At 41.7% G+C, this 17023-nt stretch overlaps 1 protein-coding gene and 1 long non-coding RNA gene across 3 annotated transcripts in view; one reads left to right on the forward strand and one right to left on the reverse strand.

Annotated features, from left to right (window-relative positions):
- Positions 1 to 3399, reverse strand: part of SEPSECS (Sep (O-phosphoserine) tRNA:Sec (selenocysteine) tRNA synthase) — a 33636-nt gene extending 30237 nt beyond the window's left edge. Inside the window, exons 1-3 of one of the 2 annotated variants that reach the window (XM_019743905.2) lie at positions 3190 to 3399; positions 2234 to 2388; positions 52 to 170 (exon numbers count right to left, since the gene is read on the reverse strand). In XM_019743905.2, the coding sequence (XP_019599464.2) occupies positions 52 to 170; positions 2234 to 2388; positions 3190 to 3303 (388 nt within the window). In that variant the 5' untranslated portion in view covers positions 3304 to 3399. Of the gene's footprint in view, positions 1 to 51; positions 171 to 2233; positions 2389 to 2973; positions 3155 to 3189 lie in introns of those variants that run through there. The other variant, XM_019743906.2, reaches the window with a different exon arrangement.
- A 136-nt stretch (positions 3400 to 3535) lies between these two features.
- Positions 3536 to 17023, forward strand: part of LOC109453846 (uncharacterized) — a 47423-nt gene continuing 33935 nt past the window's right edge. The window contains exons 1-3 of the long non-coding RNA XR_012492793.1: positions 3536 to 3705; positions 4073 to 4150; positions 5843 to 5975. This is a non-coding gene — a long non-coding RNA (uncharacterized LOC109453846). The remainder of the gene's footprint in view (positions 3706 to 4072; positions 4151 to 5842; positions 5976 to 17023) is intronic.

Raw genomic sequence — 17023 nt, forward strand, 5'->3', positions numbered from 1 at the left:
AGGTATGTATGGCTGGTCAGCCAAAAGTATTACGATTAACACAGTACATACCAGCCAACTTTATGATGTCCAGGACCAAAGAATTGGTAATTTTGTTCAAAAGGCTAGAACCTGCAGCTTTTGGTTGCACAGCAGAAATATCACCCGATCGTCCAATTCCGTGAATGAACCTAAGCAAAAAATGGGCCAACAACTGGACAAAAATATTCAGTGTTCAGAGCAATCCACTGTATAAGTATACAAATACAATAACTAAATAATACCAGAAGCGATACTTGACTCCTGTAGATGTAGTTCATAAACTATTAATAATATGAAAATATACTATTAGATTAAAACAAATTCATCAATTATGCTGCGGTGCTCCAAAGATGGCCACCATCAATTCCTTTCCTCTCTGTGCCCACATGGTACTGCCACACCAAGAGATGAGTCTAATTCCCTCCACTTGAACCTGGGCTGGCCATAGTGATTTCCTTGGCCAGAAAGAATCTAGCAGAAGTGATGGTCTGGATCTTCAGAGCTGGGTCATAAGAAGGCTTCAAGCTTTCCACCTGGCCTCTTGAAGGGCTTGTTCTGGGGGGCTCCCTCTTATAATTCAGATGCCATGCTGGGAGAAGCCAAAGCCACATGGAAAGGCCATCTGAGCTCCCAGCAATCTACATGACTCAACTGGGATAAATTGCCCAGTTGAACCTTCAGCGACTAAATTCTTCAGCCAACAACTGACTACAACTACATGAGAGACCCAAAGCGATAATCACCGGGCTGAACCCAACTGACCCACAGAACTATGAGAGAGAATAATAAATGACTGTTTTGAGTCACTAAGTTTTCAAGTGGTTTGTTATGCAGCAGTAGAAAAGCAGAATATATGCAACACTAAATTATCTTCTTTCTTTCCTCTTCCCCTAACCATAGCAGTGGGCTAAGTTCCAATGGGGATGAGCTGTTTCAAATATTGCCTTAATTTTAAAAGAACTAGACGCTCCTTGAAAATTAAGCGTGCAAATCCACTCATTTTAAACTAGATGTTATACACTATTTAAAAAGACTTCTGGATATTCTTCAAAATAAAACATCTGTTTGTAATTTATAGTTAGATTGGAAATTCTGCACACTGGAATTACCACAGAACACTAGTTTGCACTTCATTACCACTGAAACCTCATGTACAAAGCCTTTTTTTACACGGAATATCAACCATGTTATCAGCCCATTTTTGACCATGAATTTTTCATCCAAGTTATACCTTCATTATCATTAGCTTTGACTGCAATGTTTTTTCTAAATTGACATATAACATTCTATTAGTTTCCACATAATCATTCAACACTTGTATATATTGTGGAATCAAGTCCATCACCACACATAGTTACAATTTTTTTTCTTGTGATAAGAACATTAAAGGTCTATTCTGTTAGCAACTTTCAAATATACAATACAGTATTGTTAACTAATTACCACGCTGTACATTACTTCCCATGGCTTACTTATTTTATAACTGGAAGTTTGTATCTTTTGACAGAACTAGAAGTGTGGTGACTTTGATTGAAATAAAATTCTACTACCCCCAGGAAAATTCTTTCATGATCTAAAATCATGGAAGACAGGAGTTGTTAAGAGTTTACCTATATTTCACAGAAAGCCTGGAAAACAGAAAAATGATTACATTTGGAACCACTATCAATTAGTTATCAGAATTGATGAAAAGCTTTCTGAAATAATGCAAGAGTGATGTAATAATCGAAAATTAAATTTAATATACCTTTTCCTACACTTACTGCAACAAAGCAAGGTACTTATAAAGTGGGATTCAGTTTAGACGTAGATGAATAATGTTTTAAAGCTCTACTTATTATACATCATTCTCTAAAAAAAACTTACAATTGTAGAAAAGAAACATGGAAAAGCGTAAGTAACCTTAACATATTTTAAACTCTTACAGCCAAGTAAGTTTATTAGGTTAAACATTCTTAATAGAATGAATAGGCAGTTTTGTTAACCACCCAGAACCTGACAAGGTAACCACCACATACCAGAACTTTTACGCTACTGTCTTGAAAAACACCAGATAAATTGTTTCCATTTCCCTGTTGCATCTTGTTTTCATGTCCATTTGAAGGGAGTTCAAGAAGTAAGTTACAAGCAGACATTTTATAATATGATGAATACTGCCACCACTGTTTCTAAGCAAAAAACAAAGTTTTCACAAGCTACTTGAAAAAAATACCTGTAATGACGTCGAGCAACTAATGTAGATGCCACTCTCCCTTCCCTTTCTCCCACACCACAGTTGCCCAGGAAATTGTTGCTATCCATTATTGCAAGCTCATGTAGAAAGAGTTCAAGTGTACTTTCATCCCAACCATTCTCTGGACATTTGCCCTTAAAAACAAACAAACAAAAACTTATATTTAAGAAAACCATGCATGGTTCCCTAAAACCCTACTGCAAGGAATTTTAAAACTTTTTAAAGTGTATTTTGCTATGCTCCTTGCTGTCTAAAATTCAGACATAAATTCAGCCCTATGAAGAAACCTCGAATAGGCAAAACGTGTATGTTACACTGCGTCACACTTATCTACAGATTGTAAGAAATGATAATAAATGCACACGGCCAGATTTACTTAAAGTTGCAGTTAAGGTAACTGGAAATCATAAACCTTATCTACAACGAAGTTCTTCCAACCACATTGTTAAAACTACGGGCTGTCAAACGTCAACGAAATTAAAATTCAGGAACGCTGGCAGGCGCAGGACCGGTGAAGTTCCGGGGAGGCCCTTGGTTCCACGTGGGATATCGCGGTTTACAAATGTAAGGTGTTCCTCGAGTCCTTGGGAGTGAAAGATGGCAGGTGCGAACATGGCCCTTTCCGCAAACAAACAAAGTAAACCCATTGGGACTTGCCCCCCTCACTGCCGCAGCCCGAGACTAGGCACAACGAGACTCAAAATCCCGACCCTACACACCCCCTAATAACACGCTCTGGATTTTGCTGGCTTTGGTGAGGTTGAGAACGAGCTGAGCACAGCAAGTCAGCACAGTGCACGCCACGCTGCGACGGACTCTGGGGACAGGTCCCAACCAGCAACAGAAGGGGTGAGGCAGGATCGGCACTAACAGGAGGGCGGGGCGGAGCCTGGGGGCGCGGCGGCTGGGGAGAGGTCCGACTGACAGCTCGGTACCTTCTCCAGAAGCAGCCGTATGAGGCACTCATGCGAGCGGCGGGCCTCACAGCCTTGCCGCACGTAAGCCGGCGACACCAGCCGCTCGCCCGCGGCGAAGCTCTCGCGGTTCATGTCGGCGGTGGCGACTGTGGCGGGAGAAGAGTCAACACAAGACCGACACACGACGGAACCAGGATGCAACTCGCCTCCTGGACGGTACGGCAAGGCCTTGGGACAAAAATCTGCATCTCGCTCTCGCACATGCGTGAACCACTCCCAACCGTGCACCAGAAACCGGAGGATTTGAGCATGCGCAGGGGTGTCAGCGCGTTTAGCGGGCTTCAAATCGTACTGAAAATTAGCCCCGCCTCCTTGCATCTGATTGGTCTAATTAATCACTAGTGTTCCTGAGACAGACTTGAAACCAGGACTTTGCACTTGTGCAGAGGGGCTGAGGAAAGTAAAGGGCAATTGCGTGGGCTTCTCTGAAGAAAAACTTTCTTAAGTTACTCTGTGATCCAGTCCTGTTGAATGGTGAGATTTGCGCACTCTGTGCTTCAGCCTTACGTAGACCATGTTTCTCATCCTTACCTTCAAACGTCTCAACATTTACAATTGCCTGACAACCCCTTATGAAATAGCAATGCCCCCCACTCCTTTTCTCTCTTGCACTACAGAGTTGTTAATCTTAACACTTATCATCACTGCCTGATTTGCCAGACGTGTTTTACACACACACACACCTATGAATGTAAACTCCCTGAAGACAGGGCCTTGGTTTTTGCTGTCCCACTCACCCCAACCACCCATCCCAAGCTTCAAGAACAGTGTCCAGAATATAGCAGGGGCTAAAATATTTTTTTAAATATTGAATTAATGATTTACTTTGACCACTCAACAGCTTAGCACTAGATGCCAGCGATACAGAAATGAAAAGGCAGGATCCTCGCCTTCAGTTTCCTTGCAATCTTCACCTTAGGTGAGTATGCAGTAATTCCTGACATTGCTCTTGTCCAGTGATGTGCAACAGCCCGTTTGCACTGGTTCATACTCGCTTGCAAGAGCTGATTGTTAAATGTTCAGTAATTTTGTGAGCTGGTTTCTAAATACAGCCACTCTTTAACAATACATTATGTAAGCTTACAATTAAGTTAATTACATTAAAAACAAAAGTAATAAATGCTTAAACTCATCACTTCCTAATTATTTTACTACATTTTACTATTATCTAGGCTTTTGACATTATTTATGTTGACGGTACCTTATGTAGTAGAAATGGAATATAATGATGCACACCTCTGTTCAACTCCTGTTTTAGTGGCATCATGTGAGTAGCTCAAAATTGGCCTTGGGAATATTTAGACCATGGAAATCAGCAAACGCTACAAATCGGGCCCTTACCTTCTCAGGTGTCGATTTTTAACACATACCAACTCACTGCTGTTCCCAGGGCATCCTGTCATTTATCAGCCATGGTACTTGTTAAATTGCATTTCAGTTGTTAATTTTCTGTCTTCCTTAACTAGACTCTGAGCTCCTGGTTGACTATATTTCATTTCTGTGTTCAAAGCATACACTGAACATATAATAGATGTTCAACAAATGTTTGTTGAATGATGTAGACAATTTGAGAAATGTGTAAAACTACACAGAAAGATAGATCGCAAAATAATTTAGCTTGTTTTTTAAAATAAGCATTAGCCTTCAAACTTTGAAAAAGTCAAGTTCTTATTCCCAAAATGCAGCTATTTTTACAACTTTTCCTTTGGAAAAGACTTCAAAGCTGCTTTGTCGATCACATGCAAAATGGGCAAAAATCGCAAGATCCATCTCGTTACTAGATGGACACACTGTTTTGAGCCAGCAGTTTCTCTCACATTATTCACCAGTCTTAATTTGGAAAAATGTTTGTTTCCCAAAACTAAATCCATCAAGATATGCCATCATTGAAGGATTCAAAAACACAGGCTGTGGAGATCATTTCAAAAGTGTTCCAAAATTATTTGCATCCATTCACTCACCCAATGAAAACTTTTTAGTACCTACTACTTTTAACAGATAGGGCAACATCAGAAAATGTCATGATCTTTACGAAACATAACCTAGTTTAAAGTAGCTCCAACCTCTGTAGGTCTGAATTTTGCTTGTCTCACTAGTTGCATGACCTGAGCTTTGCTTTCCTCGTCTGTAAAATAGGAACGTGGAGGAGATAGTCACGGTGATTAAGTGAGATCTAACTGCTCAACAACATTTTCACCTTGACAGACTGACTATACAAATGGACAAGGGCCAGATCACACATGATAAGAATCCCAACCTACAAGCCCTGCAGCAATCTGCCCAGAACAGTTAGGACGTAGTCAAGGACTCCCAGCTTCCCAATTTTTCCACCTGCGTCCCATTCAGGACTAAGCAGAGAAAGCCAAATATGTTCCCCAAACCAATGACGTAAGATGCCTGGTTCTCATTAACCCATCTCCACCGCCCCCTTGCCAACAACCTCCAACCAGAGGACACCTGAAGCCTTCCCTCTTTTTTGACTGTAAAGCTTTTCCACTCCCCTGCCTGCCTTTGAGTATGCCAAATGCAAATAACGGTTACTAACCCCCTTGGTCTAGCAAGCTCGAAATAAATAGTCTTTGTTTTTCGTTTATTTTGTTTATTTCCCTAGTTTTCCTGGAGACTCCACTGAGGCACAGTCTGCACTTTCCATCACCATGGACCCCAACCTTTGACCAGATGTGGTATCTACAGAAGCCCCTTGTGCCTTGCTACTTGTGGCTTGTCAAATCTATGCCAACATGGTAAGTCAGTACCAGATATGATCTCTGCTATCTTTGCATCACGTTCCTCATTTTCTAGTAAATCCTCCCTTTCCTTGTCCTCCAGTTGCCTCCCCAAATCCAATATCCCTCTTTGCCAAATCCAATATCCCAGTTGCCTCCCCACATCCAATATCTCTCTTTCCTCACCTCCGACAATTACTCCCTTCTTTTCCTCTTGACCAGGCCAGACCCCCTACCGTTTCCCAACAATTCTGCTAAGACCACAAAATGCTAGTTGCGTGTAAAAATCTATCCCTCCAGGTATGCAGGCAACTGTAGAATTTAAACTTTGGACCCAAGATAAATTAAAAGCTATAATTAAGGATCTCCCTACTCTCCAGCAAGACCAGCAACTATTCCTACAAGAATTTAAAATTCTTTCAGGTGCATATAACTCAGGGTCACCTAACATACATCAACTTGTCTACATGTTGTTGAAAACCTCCGATGCTAAATCTTAAGTGGCAGAAGCTGATTGGACTGGCCCAGAAAGTGATGTACAGGAAGGACCTCTCTTTCTACAATACATCTAGAGTCTAAAACAAAAAGCCTGAAAAGTAGGGCAAAGTCTTGTAAAAGTTGTCTCCCCAAACATTTCCAATAAAAATTGATTGGACCATAATTCAATCATGCAAACAGAAAAGATGAAAACATAGGTTTTCATGATAGACTAGAAAAATACCTTCTGACAACATTCAGGAGTTAATGAAGGTGCCGGTGTAAAAGCAACCCTTTCATCTCCTACTGTCAGTGGAGTTAAACCTGAAACTGGAAGCCTAATTCAAAAATAGAAGTTAGAATGGGAAAGAGTACCTTTGCCTGAACTAAAACACCTGTCAGAACATTTTGAGAGGGGGTTAGAATAAAAATGAGACAGAATCCAAAATAAACTAGGATCTTGCAGATCAAACAGCTAAGTGGCCCACTTCCCAAGCAACCATCTTTGACAAGGACAGTGTAGATATTGTAAACAGAAGAAACACTGGGAAGAAAGAATATCCCAACTTATAGAAGAAAAACCAGGGCAAAGAAAATCCCTCAATTCTGGCCAATGAGGGTGCTCTAGAGAGGTTAAAAATAAATTAATTTAAAAAATAAGTAAACTCTTAATATCCCGATTTACCCTTAAACACTCAGGTTGAATAAATATCATCAACCTCATCAATTCCTGGTAGATAGGGGCATTCTCTTACTACATTAAATTCCTCATCTTAGCTCAGCCTCTTCCTATCTCTCAAATAACCCACAGATTTTTCCTATCTCCCAGGTCTTTAACTATAATCCTTGGGCCCTTGAATGAAAAACATGTCTTTCTGCTCTGTGACATCACCCCTGCAGATTTAATAAGGAGAGACTTACTCTGCAAATGGAATTGTAATATTAAGCGCTCAACAGAGGAACTATTTCTTTAAATTCCAGAGAAGTCCTCTATTCATAGTCAAGTTATATGTGTTCCGGATATACCTATGCCTTCCCCATTATATTTGGTGCATACCCAGGTCAAGTTTTAACATCAGACCTGACATTCTATGACCTTCAAAGTCCACTGACATAGAAAAAATAATTGGGGCAGAATCTGGACAGTATATAGATCCAATGAAACTCTTATCCAAATATCTTCAATATCCCTTGAAATCAGAAGCAAAGGAAGGGTTCAAAGCTAGAGCTGAAGGCCTTATATCCAAAGGTCTTCCCAGACCCTGCACTTCCCAGACCCTGTTGTAACATTCTGGTCTTGCCAGTGAAGAAACCAAATGGATACGGATATCGGTTTTTCCAAGACCTCGGGACAATCAACAACGTTTTTCTCCCTCACTTACCATTAGTACCTATCTTGGCATCAATTCTACCTGAAACTATTATCCTTGCTTCACTGTAGTGGACCTTTGCTTTGCCCTGTTTTGATGGGTCCATCCAGGATGCCACATTGCGGTCGTCATCATGGCTCCCTAGTCTCCTCGGTTTATGACAATTTCTCAACTTTTTCTTGTTTTCAATGGCTGGGACGGTTTTGAGGAGTACTGGTCGGATATCTTCAGAGTATTCCGTAGTTGGTCTTGCTTATCCTCTCTTTGTTGTCTATTTCCCTAATTTCTGGTCTTGTCTTTATTATTTCTTTCCTTCTATTTTCTTTGCACTTATTTTCTATTCTTTAACTAACTCTTGAGATAAAACCTTAGCTCAGAAAGGTTTGGTCTTTTTTTCTTTTCTGCTATTTGTTGTTTTTCACCCCATTTTCCCCAACCCCCTACTATTAGCAAACTCAATTGTGGTTTCTATAAAAACCTAAGGGTAAAAAGGACAGTCCAGCTCCAGAGGCCAGGAAACCTGCATGAAGGGAGTGGGAGTGGGAGTGGGGGGGGTAGATTCACAGCAAGTGGCGAAGGAGAGAGAGAAGAGACCAGATTTTCAATGATGAGAATGTTTGGAAATGAAATGCTGTATACTCTGGAGGAAATCCCCATACCCCATGTGCCTGTGAAATACTTAGTAAAATAGTTTTTCTTGTTAACCCACTATGGGATTGGATGTGTTTTGGGGATGCTTTCAAGCACTAAATTCTGCTGTAAAGGTGGTGTAGAGTAAAGGTGGGTACAGTCAAAAGCACCTGGTCCCTTCTGACTTCCGCTACTAAGAGCTAACCCTGAGCATGTGTGCCAGGTGCCGCTCTAAGGACCTTACCTGCAGGAGCTCATCCAATCCTCCCAGCAACCCGATGGGGTAGGTACGATTGTCCTCATCCCATTTTACAATAGAAGAAGCTAAGCTATGGAGAAGTCAGGTGAGATAGCACCGTTCGTCAAGGGAATAGCCAGGATTCACACCAGGCTGTTTGGCCCTGGGAACTATATTCATATCCACTCCCAAACACTGTCAGAGCCAAGAGGCATTGCATGTACTAGGCTTTAGTCAGGTTATGCAGCCTCGAAGTTTTGTCCCCTGGGATGAGAATGGACTAACAATAATATAGCCAGAAAGGGAAAGAGGACAGGCTGCCAAGAAGCGTGTTCTTAAGTCATAAAGCCCATTAAACCCCATCAGCAGGAAAGACCCCTGCCATATTCATGCCAGGATTCCTGATGCTGAAAACCAGAAGGCATCACCGTCTCATCCACTCCATCACCGCTCAGATCTCGTCTGCCAGCAATTTTGTCATGCCTCACCCCACCCCTTTCTCTCCACATCCCCCCATCACCACCTACTCCGGGTCTCTGTCATCTCCCCTTGGACAACTGTAATGACCTACTGGCTTCCACTTTTGTGTATCACCCCTCATCCCTGTCTAGTTACCACTCAGCAGAGAGAATTATCTTTTAAGTAAGTATACATCAAACCACATCCTTCCGCTGCCTAGAACCCTTCAACAGTTTCCCATCACACTGAGTGTTCAATCCAGACCCCTCGTCTTGTAAGGCCCTACAATGTCTGGTCCCCACTGACATCGAGTGCTATCCTCCCTCTGGCTGGTGGGCCCCCACCCCACTCACCTTGAAGACCCTGAAACACATCATTTTTCTCTTCCCACATGCTGTGCCTGCTGCCTTAAATGACCTGCCCCTTCTCATTTTGCATGGCTGTCTCCTACTTTTCCTTCAATGTAAATGTCACCTCTTCTGAGAAGCCTTCCCTGACCACATTATCTAAGTAGGAATGTAGTTTGAAGTAAATTATATGTGTGTGTGTGTGTGTGTGTGTGTGTGTGTGTGTGTATTCACCTCAAATTCTTTTTATGAGTTGTGTAGTGTCTGGATTAGAAGCTCCTGGAAGATAGGAACCCTGATATTTCAGCTACTCTTCCTAGCACCTAGGGTGTGCCTGTCACATGGCAAGCATTCACAAACATTTGTTTAGTGAATAAATGATAGGAACGGATGCCAGAGTTTGCTGATCATTGGGTGGTTGCTGAATGAACCCAGATGCGGAAAGAAGAGAGAGAGCAGGGACCAGGGATGAATGGGTGGCACCTCATGTTGGAGGGTATTTTAAATTGAGGAGGTGTTTTCCAATGGCAGATGCAAATAGACAAATAATGACCACACCACTTTGTCATTCCACTCACATGTGTGCTAAAGTGTTCGGGGTAGGGGAAATGACAAGTCTCTTAAGAAGCATGGTAGGATCTGGCTGTCATCAACCTCATTAATGAGGCAGCTTAAGCAATTTGAAGCAAAATAACTTGCACACCGAGGCCAAGCTTCAAAGAGCAGTCGGAAGGAGGAAGTGAGGGAGCCATAGAATCAGTAACTAGGTTGCTCAAAGAAGTCTCCTGTGATTAGAAAGAGGGGGGGAAATGTAGTAATTACATTTTGCTGAGACTCAGAGAATTCAGAAAGCGTGGTCTCGCCTTCATCTTCTCTATTTCAGATGGAGAGAGATGAAAAGAAAGTAGAGGTGGAAAGTAATTTCAAACCTTCCCTGGGAAGAGTAAAGCCGTTCTCTCTCCAGAGGGAGGAGAGGTAGGTAGAGAAAGCCTCCTCCCAGCAGTAAAACTGTGGAGAGTGTTAACAAAGTTGTGATACCCCCATTAAAACCAGGAGCAAGAGGAAAGCTGCAGGACACTTGTCAGGAGTCTGTGAACTAACCCACAGCCTGGGGCTGGCTCAGAGCTGGGAGGAGTTTCAGAGGCCTTGGACTTAGAGTGATGGTGAGTGGCAGACAGGGAAAAAGGCAAGTGGTCAAGTAGTTGGTGGCAAACAGGCAGGTAGAGTTCCGAGCCTGGCTCTTCTTCCTCCAGCATTAAGTTTGTGCAAATGACCTAATCTCTCTGGGGCCCGACTTGCTCCTTCTTAATTCTAGAAACAAATTAAGTTTGGCCAATTAAATGTACTTGAATGAGACTTGGAAGGTGGAGAATTATTCCTGCTTCTTTCAACTATATGTCGTCATTGGCAAGCTACGAAGTAGGGACGCGAGGTCTGTAGGGCCTGTCAGAGTCCATTCTCCAGCTTCCTGGGTGTCTAGAGACAGTGTGCCTTTCTGATACCAGGAACACAACCTCAGCTGTGGGTTCCTGCCATTAGTAGCCCTAGAAGTGGCCTCAAGGTAATAGCACCCCAGTGGGTCAGCTCTGCAGTATTCTGGAAGTCATTTCCAGAAGCCCTGTTAAGAGCCCACACCCATAGATCTCCCAGTGGTTTTGTAAATACCTTATTCCCTACATTACATTTCCTACATGTCTGCTTCCTACACTCAAGCCTGACTACTACATAAGGTGTTTGTGTTTCTTTCCTTCACAATCTCAACTGTGCACCACATTTTTATAAATGAAAAAAAAATTTTTTAACATCATTCGCTTCACCTAGTAACATTATTTTTCCTGAGCTATTCACACCTGAGATTAACCAATTACCCCATCCCTGTATAACTAAGCCTAAAGCCTTGTCATCCCCTGCTGACAGCTGCCCAAACTGCAACTATAATGACGGGAAGGGAATAATCAGTCGGGATAGAGCAGATTCACAATCCCAAACTAAGAGAGTGAAGCCCTATCAATATTGACATTCTTATGGAATACTGAAAATGGAGACGTTGAGAGGAAAGAATTTCTCCAGTATTGCCCAGGAGAGATGGAGCATTGATGACTCAATATGAATCTTCCCGTCAGCTTGGCTGACTCAGCATTTTAATCCAGAATGACTCACCATGCCTCACTGCTGACTGTCTTACTTAAAAATAGCCGCTCCCTTCAAAATGGACTTAGATCCTTTTTGGAAGGAGACAGAAACCAAACACTCTGCAACCGTCTCATCTTAACTTAATTTCCCTTTTGATAAAAGAATATGCTGAACATCTGACTCGTGTGCGGGTGTGGTTGTCCCTTCTTTATATCCCTGGACACTAATAAGTAAGCATTCTAGACTTTTCTCCAGTCTTTTGTGAGTCTGAAATCATTTTATCAATAATTCAGTTCTACCGAGAACTGAGAACAATTTGTGAACCTACAGACCTGAGTCAAAATCTGAGCTCATCTCTATGAGAAGCCCATCAACACCTAGACCTTATTTTACCCCTATAGCCTGACTTGCATTTCCAACAGTGGGCACACATACAGTCCTTGGTCAATTCTTAATTATCTGCGTGTGGCGTATTCAAAACCATTTATTTTTATTCAATGAGGAGACTAGTTGAAAAGGCCAGGCTCTGAGTTCAAGAGAGAATGTGTTCAAATACTGACTCTGCACCTTCCTGGCTCTGTGATCTTGGACAAGTGACTTCATTTCTCTGTGTTACACTTTCCTAATCTATAAAAAAGGAGCCAATAAGAATACCTACTTTGTATAAGATAGAGGTTATATAAAGAACTACACTGTCAGATGGTTGCTGAACTTATCATGGTGATCACTTCTTTAGGTCTGTAAATGTTGAATAACTATGGTGTAGCCCTGAAACTAATACAATAGTACCTCAGTTTTTTAACATCTCTGTTGACAAACTTTTCAATTTATGAACACCGTAAACCCAGAAGTAAATGCTTCGGTTTTTGAACACGCCTTGGAAGTCGAACATGTCATGCAGCTTCCATTGAGTGCAAGATCCTGAGGCCTAGCTGTCGGCTGTTTTCGAACATTTCAGAACTTGAATGGTCTTCCGGAATGAATTATGTTTGAAAACAGAGGTACCACTGTATAATATTGTATATTAACTATATTTTTAATAAAAATCTTTTTAAAAATCCCATAAACACAATCTTCACTCTTTCATTTTAACAGATCATACCTTGATTTAATCCTCATTAAAGATCATTTCTAAAGACTTTGGCTTTTAAGAAACTTCTTAGCAACTACAGTATGATGACCACGTTTTATAGAACACCTCTCTCTCACCACTGCCACACACATACCTATCCTTAATAAATAGTAGCAATAGATATTATTTGCTGGATACTACAGGAATGCAAAACTGAGGAGGCCACAATCAAAACCCTTTAGAACTAGCTGATCTAGTAGGGAGGATGCAGCTTGTACATAAGTAACTATAACAGCCGGAATGGGATGTGCCATATGACTGACGATTCCATCCAATTTAGACATCAAGTTTAAGTAGGAGGTAGCATTGGAAAGTGAACTAGGGCTCTGTCCGAAGTTAGGTAGAAAGTGGTCCAGAAAGAGGGAAGTGAAAGAGCAATATTGTGGAGCAAAAACAAGCCTGGTAGCCTCTCTGGGGAAGGCTTTAAAGGCCAATTTGAACTTGAAGAGTCAGATTGCAAAACCAGTCACTAATGCTTCACCCAGGTATCCGAGCCCTTAGGTAATTCTTCCCCATGGGGATGCTGAACTTGGTCATGCCACTTGCTTTGACCAGTAGGATGACTGGTACCAAACGTGATTCAGATAGAAACACGAAACGGGCTTGCATATTTGGGCTGACTCTAATGACCCACTTGGAACCTTTCTGGCACCACCTGAACAAGCTTGCTTGAGCCAGTTGGGTGTTGATGAGAAATATGTGTTCAGTGCTCTCCACCACCACCCACAGTCGGCACTGTCAGGGGAACAGCAACCTAGCTCCCTGCAGTTGACCAGAGAAGCCAAGAGGGAGCCCAGTCAAGACCAGCAAAAGAATCACCCAGCTGGGCCCAACCCAAATCACAACCTACAGAACCATGAGCAAAAAAGATGGTGGTTGTTTTAAGCCTCTGCATTTTGGGGTAGTTTGTTAATGCAGCAAAAGCTTGCTGATAATGGAGAACCATTCAAAGACAGGGGCAGGTAAGTGATGTGAGCAAATATGATATGCTATCCAGATGGATATGCATTTGGAAAACTGGAGGCACATCATAAATACTAGATTAGACAAAATAATTCCTAACATCACCTTACTTCAGAATACATAAATTGACAAGTAATTATCGAGTGCAGAAGAAAGCAGTTCATGGTGTCCTGTAACCTTGCTACACAAAGTGTTGTCTGTGGATCAACGGCATCGACATCCCAGGAGCTTACTGCAAACAGGGAGTTTGGGCTCCACTCCACACCCACTGAATCAGAATATGAATTTCAACAGCATCCCCAGGTGAGGCTTTAGCTCTCTTAAAGTTGGGGAAGCACTATCCTATCCTGAGAATACAAACTGGATCTGCATTGTGCACTTGTACCTAAGTCTTTCAAATTCTGGTTAGATTGGTTTTGTTGTTTTGTTTTGTTTTGTTTTACTTCTTTATATGCATCATTATACCCTGTTCTCTAGTATAGCTTTAGTAAGAGCAAAAACAAAAAATGACCTTTATCCTTTGAAGTGGTATGATCAAGACGCCGTGTGCGTGTGTGTGTGTGTGTGTGTGTGTGTGTGTGTTTTCTTGGGAACTGTGAGTAGGGCCCAGTAAATGAAAGTGCTTTCCCCTTCCAGGTTTTGAGGCAATTAAGAAATAAGACAAAGGATAAAGCTGAGGCCAAAACATCGTCACTGATAAAGTCTAAGGTAGAGACACTGTTGAATGGCTTCGTGTATGTCATACAGAATTAAACATGGCTTATCCAAAATCAGCGCTGGCACAGGGCAATCTTGCTGCCTGATTGGGGGAAGGTAGGAAATGAGTGAGAGGCTGAAGAAAGCCAGGGGAGTTACCTCTACATAAAAGGAAACAGTAGGAATGAGGATAGGTATGTGTGTGGCGGTGGTGAGAGAGAGGTGTTCCATAAAATGTGGTCATCATAGTTGCTTAGAAGTTTCTTAAAAGCCAAATTCTTTAGAAATGATCTTTAATGATGATTAATCATTGGTATGATCTGTTAAAATGAAATAGTAAAGATTGTAATTTGGGGGATTTTTAAAAAGATTTTTATTAAAAATATAACTAACATACAATATTATATTAGTCTCAGGTGTACACCATAGTTATTCAACATTTATAGACCTAAAGAAGTGATCACCATGATAAGTCCAGCTGGTTATCTGACACCACATTATCATAATATTATTGACTATATTCCCCATGCTGTACATTACATCCCCATGACTTACTTGTTTTATACCTGGAAATTTGGACCCCTTATTCCCCTTCTGCAACCCCTTTTTTAATTTATCAATTACAGTTGACACTCAGTATTATTTTATATTAATTTCAGGTGTACAGCATATGGTTAGACATTTATATAATTTAAGAAGTGATCCCCCCTGGGCTTCCCCAGTCGCTCAGGTGGTTGGAGCTCCATGCTCCTAACTCCAAAGGCTGCCGGTTCGATTCCCACATGGGCCAGTGGGCTCTCAACCACAAGGTTGCCAGTTCAATTCCTCGAGTCCCGCAAGGGATGGTGGGCTCCGCCCCCTGCAACTAAGATTGAACACGGCACCTTGAGCTGAGCTTCCCCTGAGCTCCCTGATGGCTCAGTTGGTTGGAGCGCATCCTCTCAACCACAAGGTTGCCGGTTTGACTCCCACAAGGGATGTTGGGCTGCGCCCCCTGCAACTAGCAATGGCAACTGGACCTGGAGCTGAGCTGCACCCTCCACAACTAAGACTGAAAGGACAACTTGACTTGGAAAAAAGTCCTGGAAGTACACCACAGTGTTCCCCAATAAAGTCCTATTCCCCTTCCCACCCACCCCCCAAAAAAAGAAAGGAAGAGAGGGTTCTTTTAAAAAAAAAGAAAAAGAAGAAGCGATCCCCCTGACTAGTTTAGTAACCACCTGGCTAAATAGTTATTACTATTATAGTATTATTGACTATATTCTCTACTTTACATCCCCATGACGATTTTGTAACTATCAATTGTACTTCTTAACCTCTTCACCTTTTTCACTCTGCCCCTGACCCCTCCCATCTATCACCCCAACAAGGCTAGTACCCACCTGATACCATACAGTTATTACAATATTACTGATTATATTCCTTATGCTGTGCCCTACATCCCCACACAACCAATTTGTACTTCTTAATCCCTTCCCCTTTCTTCACTCATATGCTCAATTCTCCTTCCATCTGGAAACCATCAAAATGTTTTCTGTATCTATGAGTTTGTTTCTGTTTTGTTTGTTAATTGTGTTCTTAGATTCCACATATAAGTGAAATCACATTGCATCTGTCTTTCTCTGTCTGATATACTGAACTCAGCACAACACCCTCCAGGTCCATCCATGCTGCTATAGATGGCAAGAACACATTCCCTTCCGTGGCCGAGCAATATTCCACTGTATATATGTACCACCTCCACTTTATCCATTCATCCATCAACAGACACCCAGGCTGCCTCCACATCTTGGCCATTGTAAAAAGTGCTGCAATGGACATGTGGATGCATACATCTCCTCAAAGTAGCATTTTGGGTTTCTTCGGATAAATACCCTGAAGTGGGATTACTGGGTCCTTCATTGTCCCTTCTATAGCCTTTGTTTAAAGTCTATTTTATCTGGTATAAGTATTGCTATGCCAGCTTTTTTTGTTGTTTTCATTTCCCTTTTCATGAAATGTCTTTTTCCATCCCTTTCTGTCTGTGTGTGTCTTTCAATCTGAACTGAGTCTCTTGTAGGCAGCATATGTAAGGGTTTTGTTTTCTTATCCATTCGTCCCTCCTATGTCTTTTGGTTGGAGCATTTAATCCATTTACAATGAAGGTAATTGTTGATAGATACGTAGCTATTGCCATTTTATTATTCATAATTTTGTTGTTGTTTTTTCCCATCTTCAAGAAATCCCTCTAACATTCCTTGTAATACAGGTTTGGTGGTGATGAATTCCTTTAGCTTTTTCTTGTTTGGGAAGCTCTTTATCTGTCCTTCAATTTTAAATGATAGCCTTTCTGGGTAGAGCAATCATAGTTGTAGGTCCTTGTTTTCCATCACATTGAATATTTTGTGCCAATCCCTTCCAGCCTGCAAAGTTCCTATAGAGAAATCAGCTGCCACTCTTATGGGAGCTCTCTTATAAGTTACTAAGTGCCTTTCTCTTACTGCTTTTAGGATTCTCTCTTTGTCTTTAACCTTTGCCATTCTAATCATAGTGTGTCTTGGTGTGGGCCTGTTTGGGGTCATCCTATTTGGGACTCTCTGTGCTTCTCGTACTTGTATGTCTGTTTCCTTCACCAGATTAGG

Source organism: Rhinolophus sinicus, linkage group LG02 (genome assembly GCF_036562045.2).
Source record: "Rhinolophus sinicus isolate RSC01 linkage group LG02, ASM3656204v1, whole genome shotgun sequence".
NCBI classification, from domain to species: Eukaryota; Metazoa; Chordata; class Mammalia; order Chiroptera; family Rhinolophidae; genus Rhinolophus; species Rhinolophus sinicus.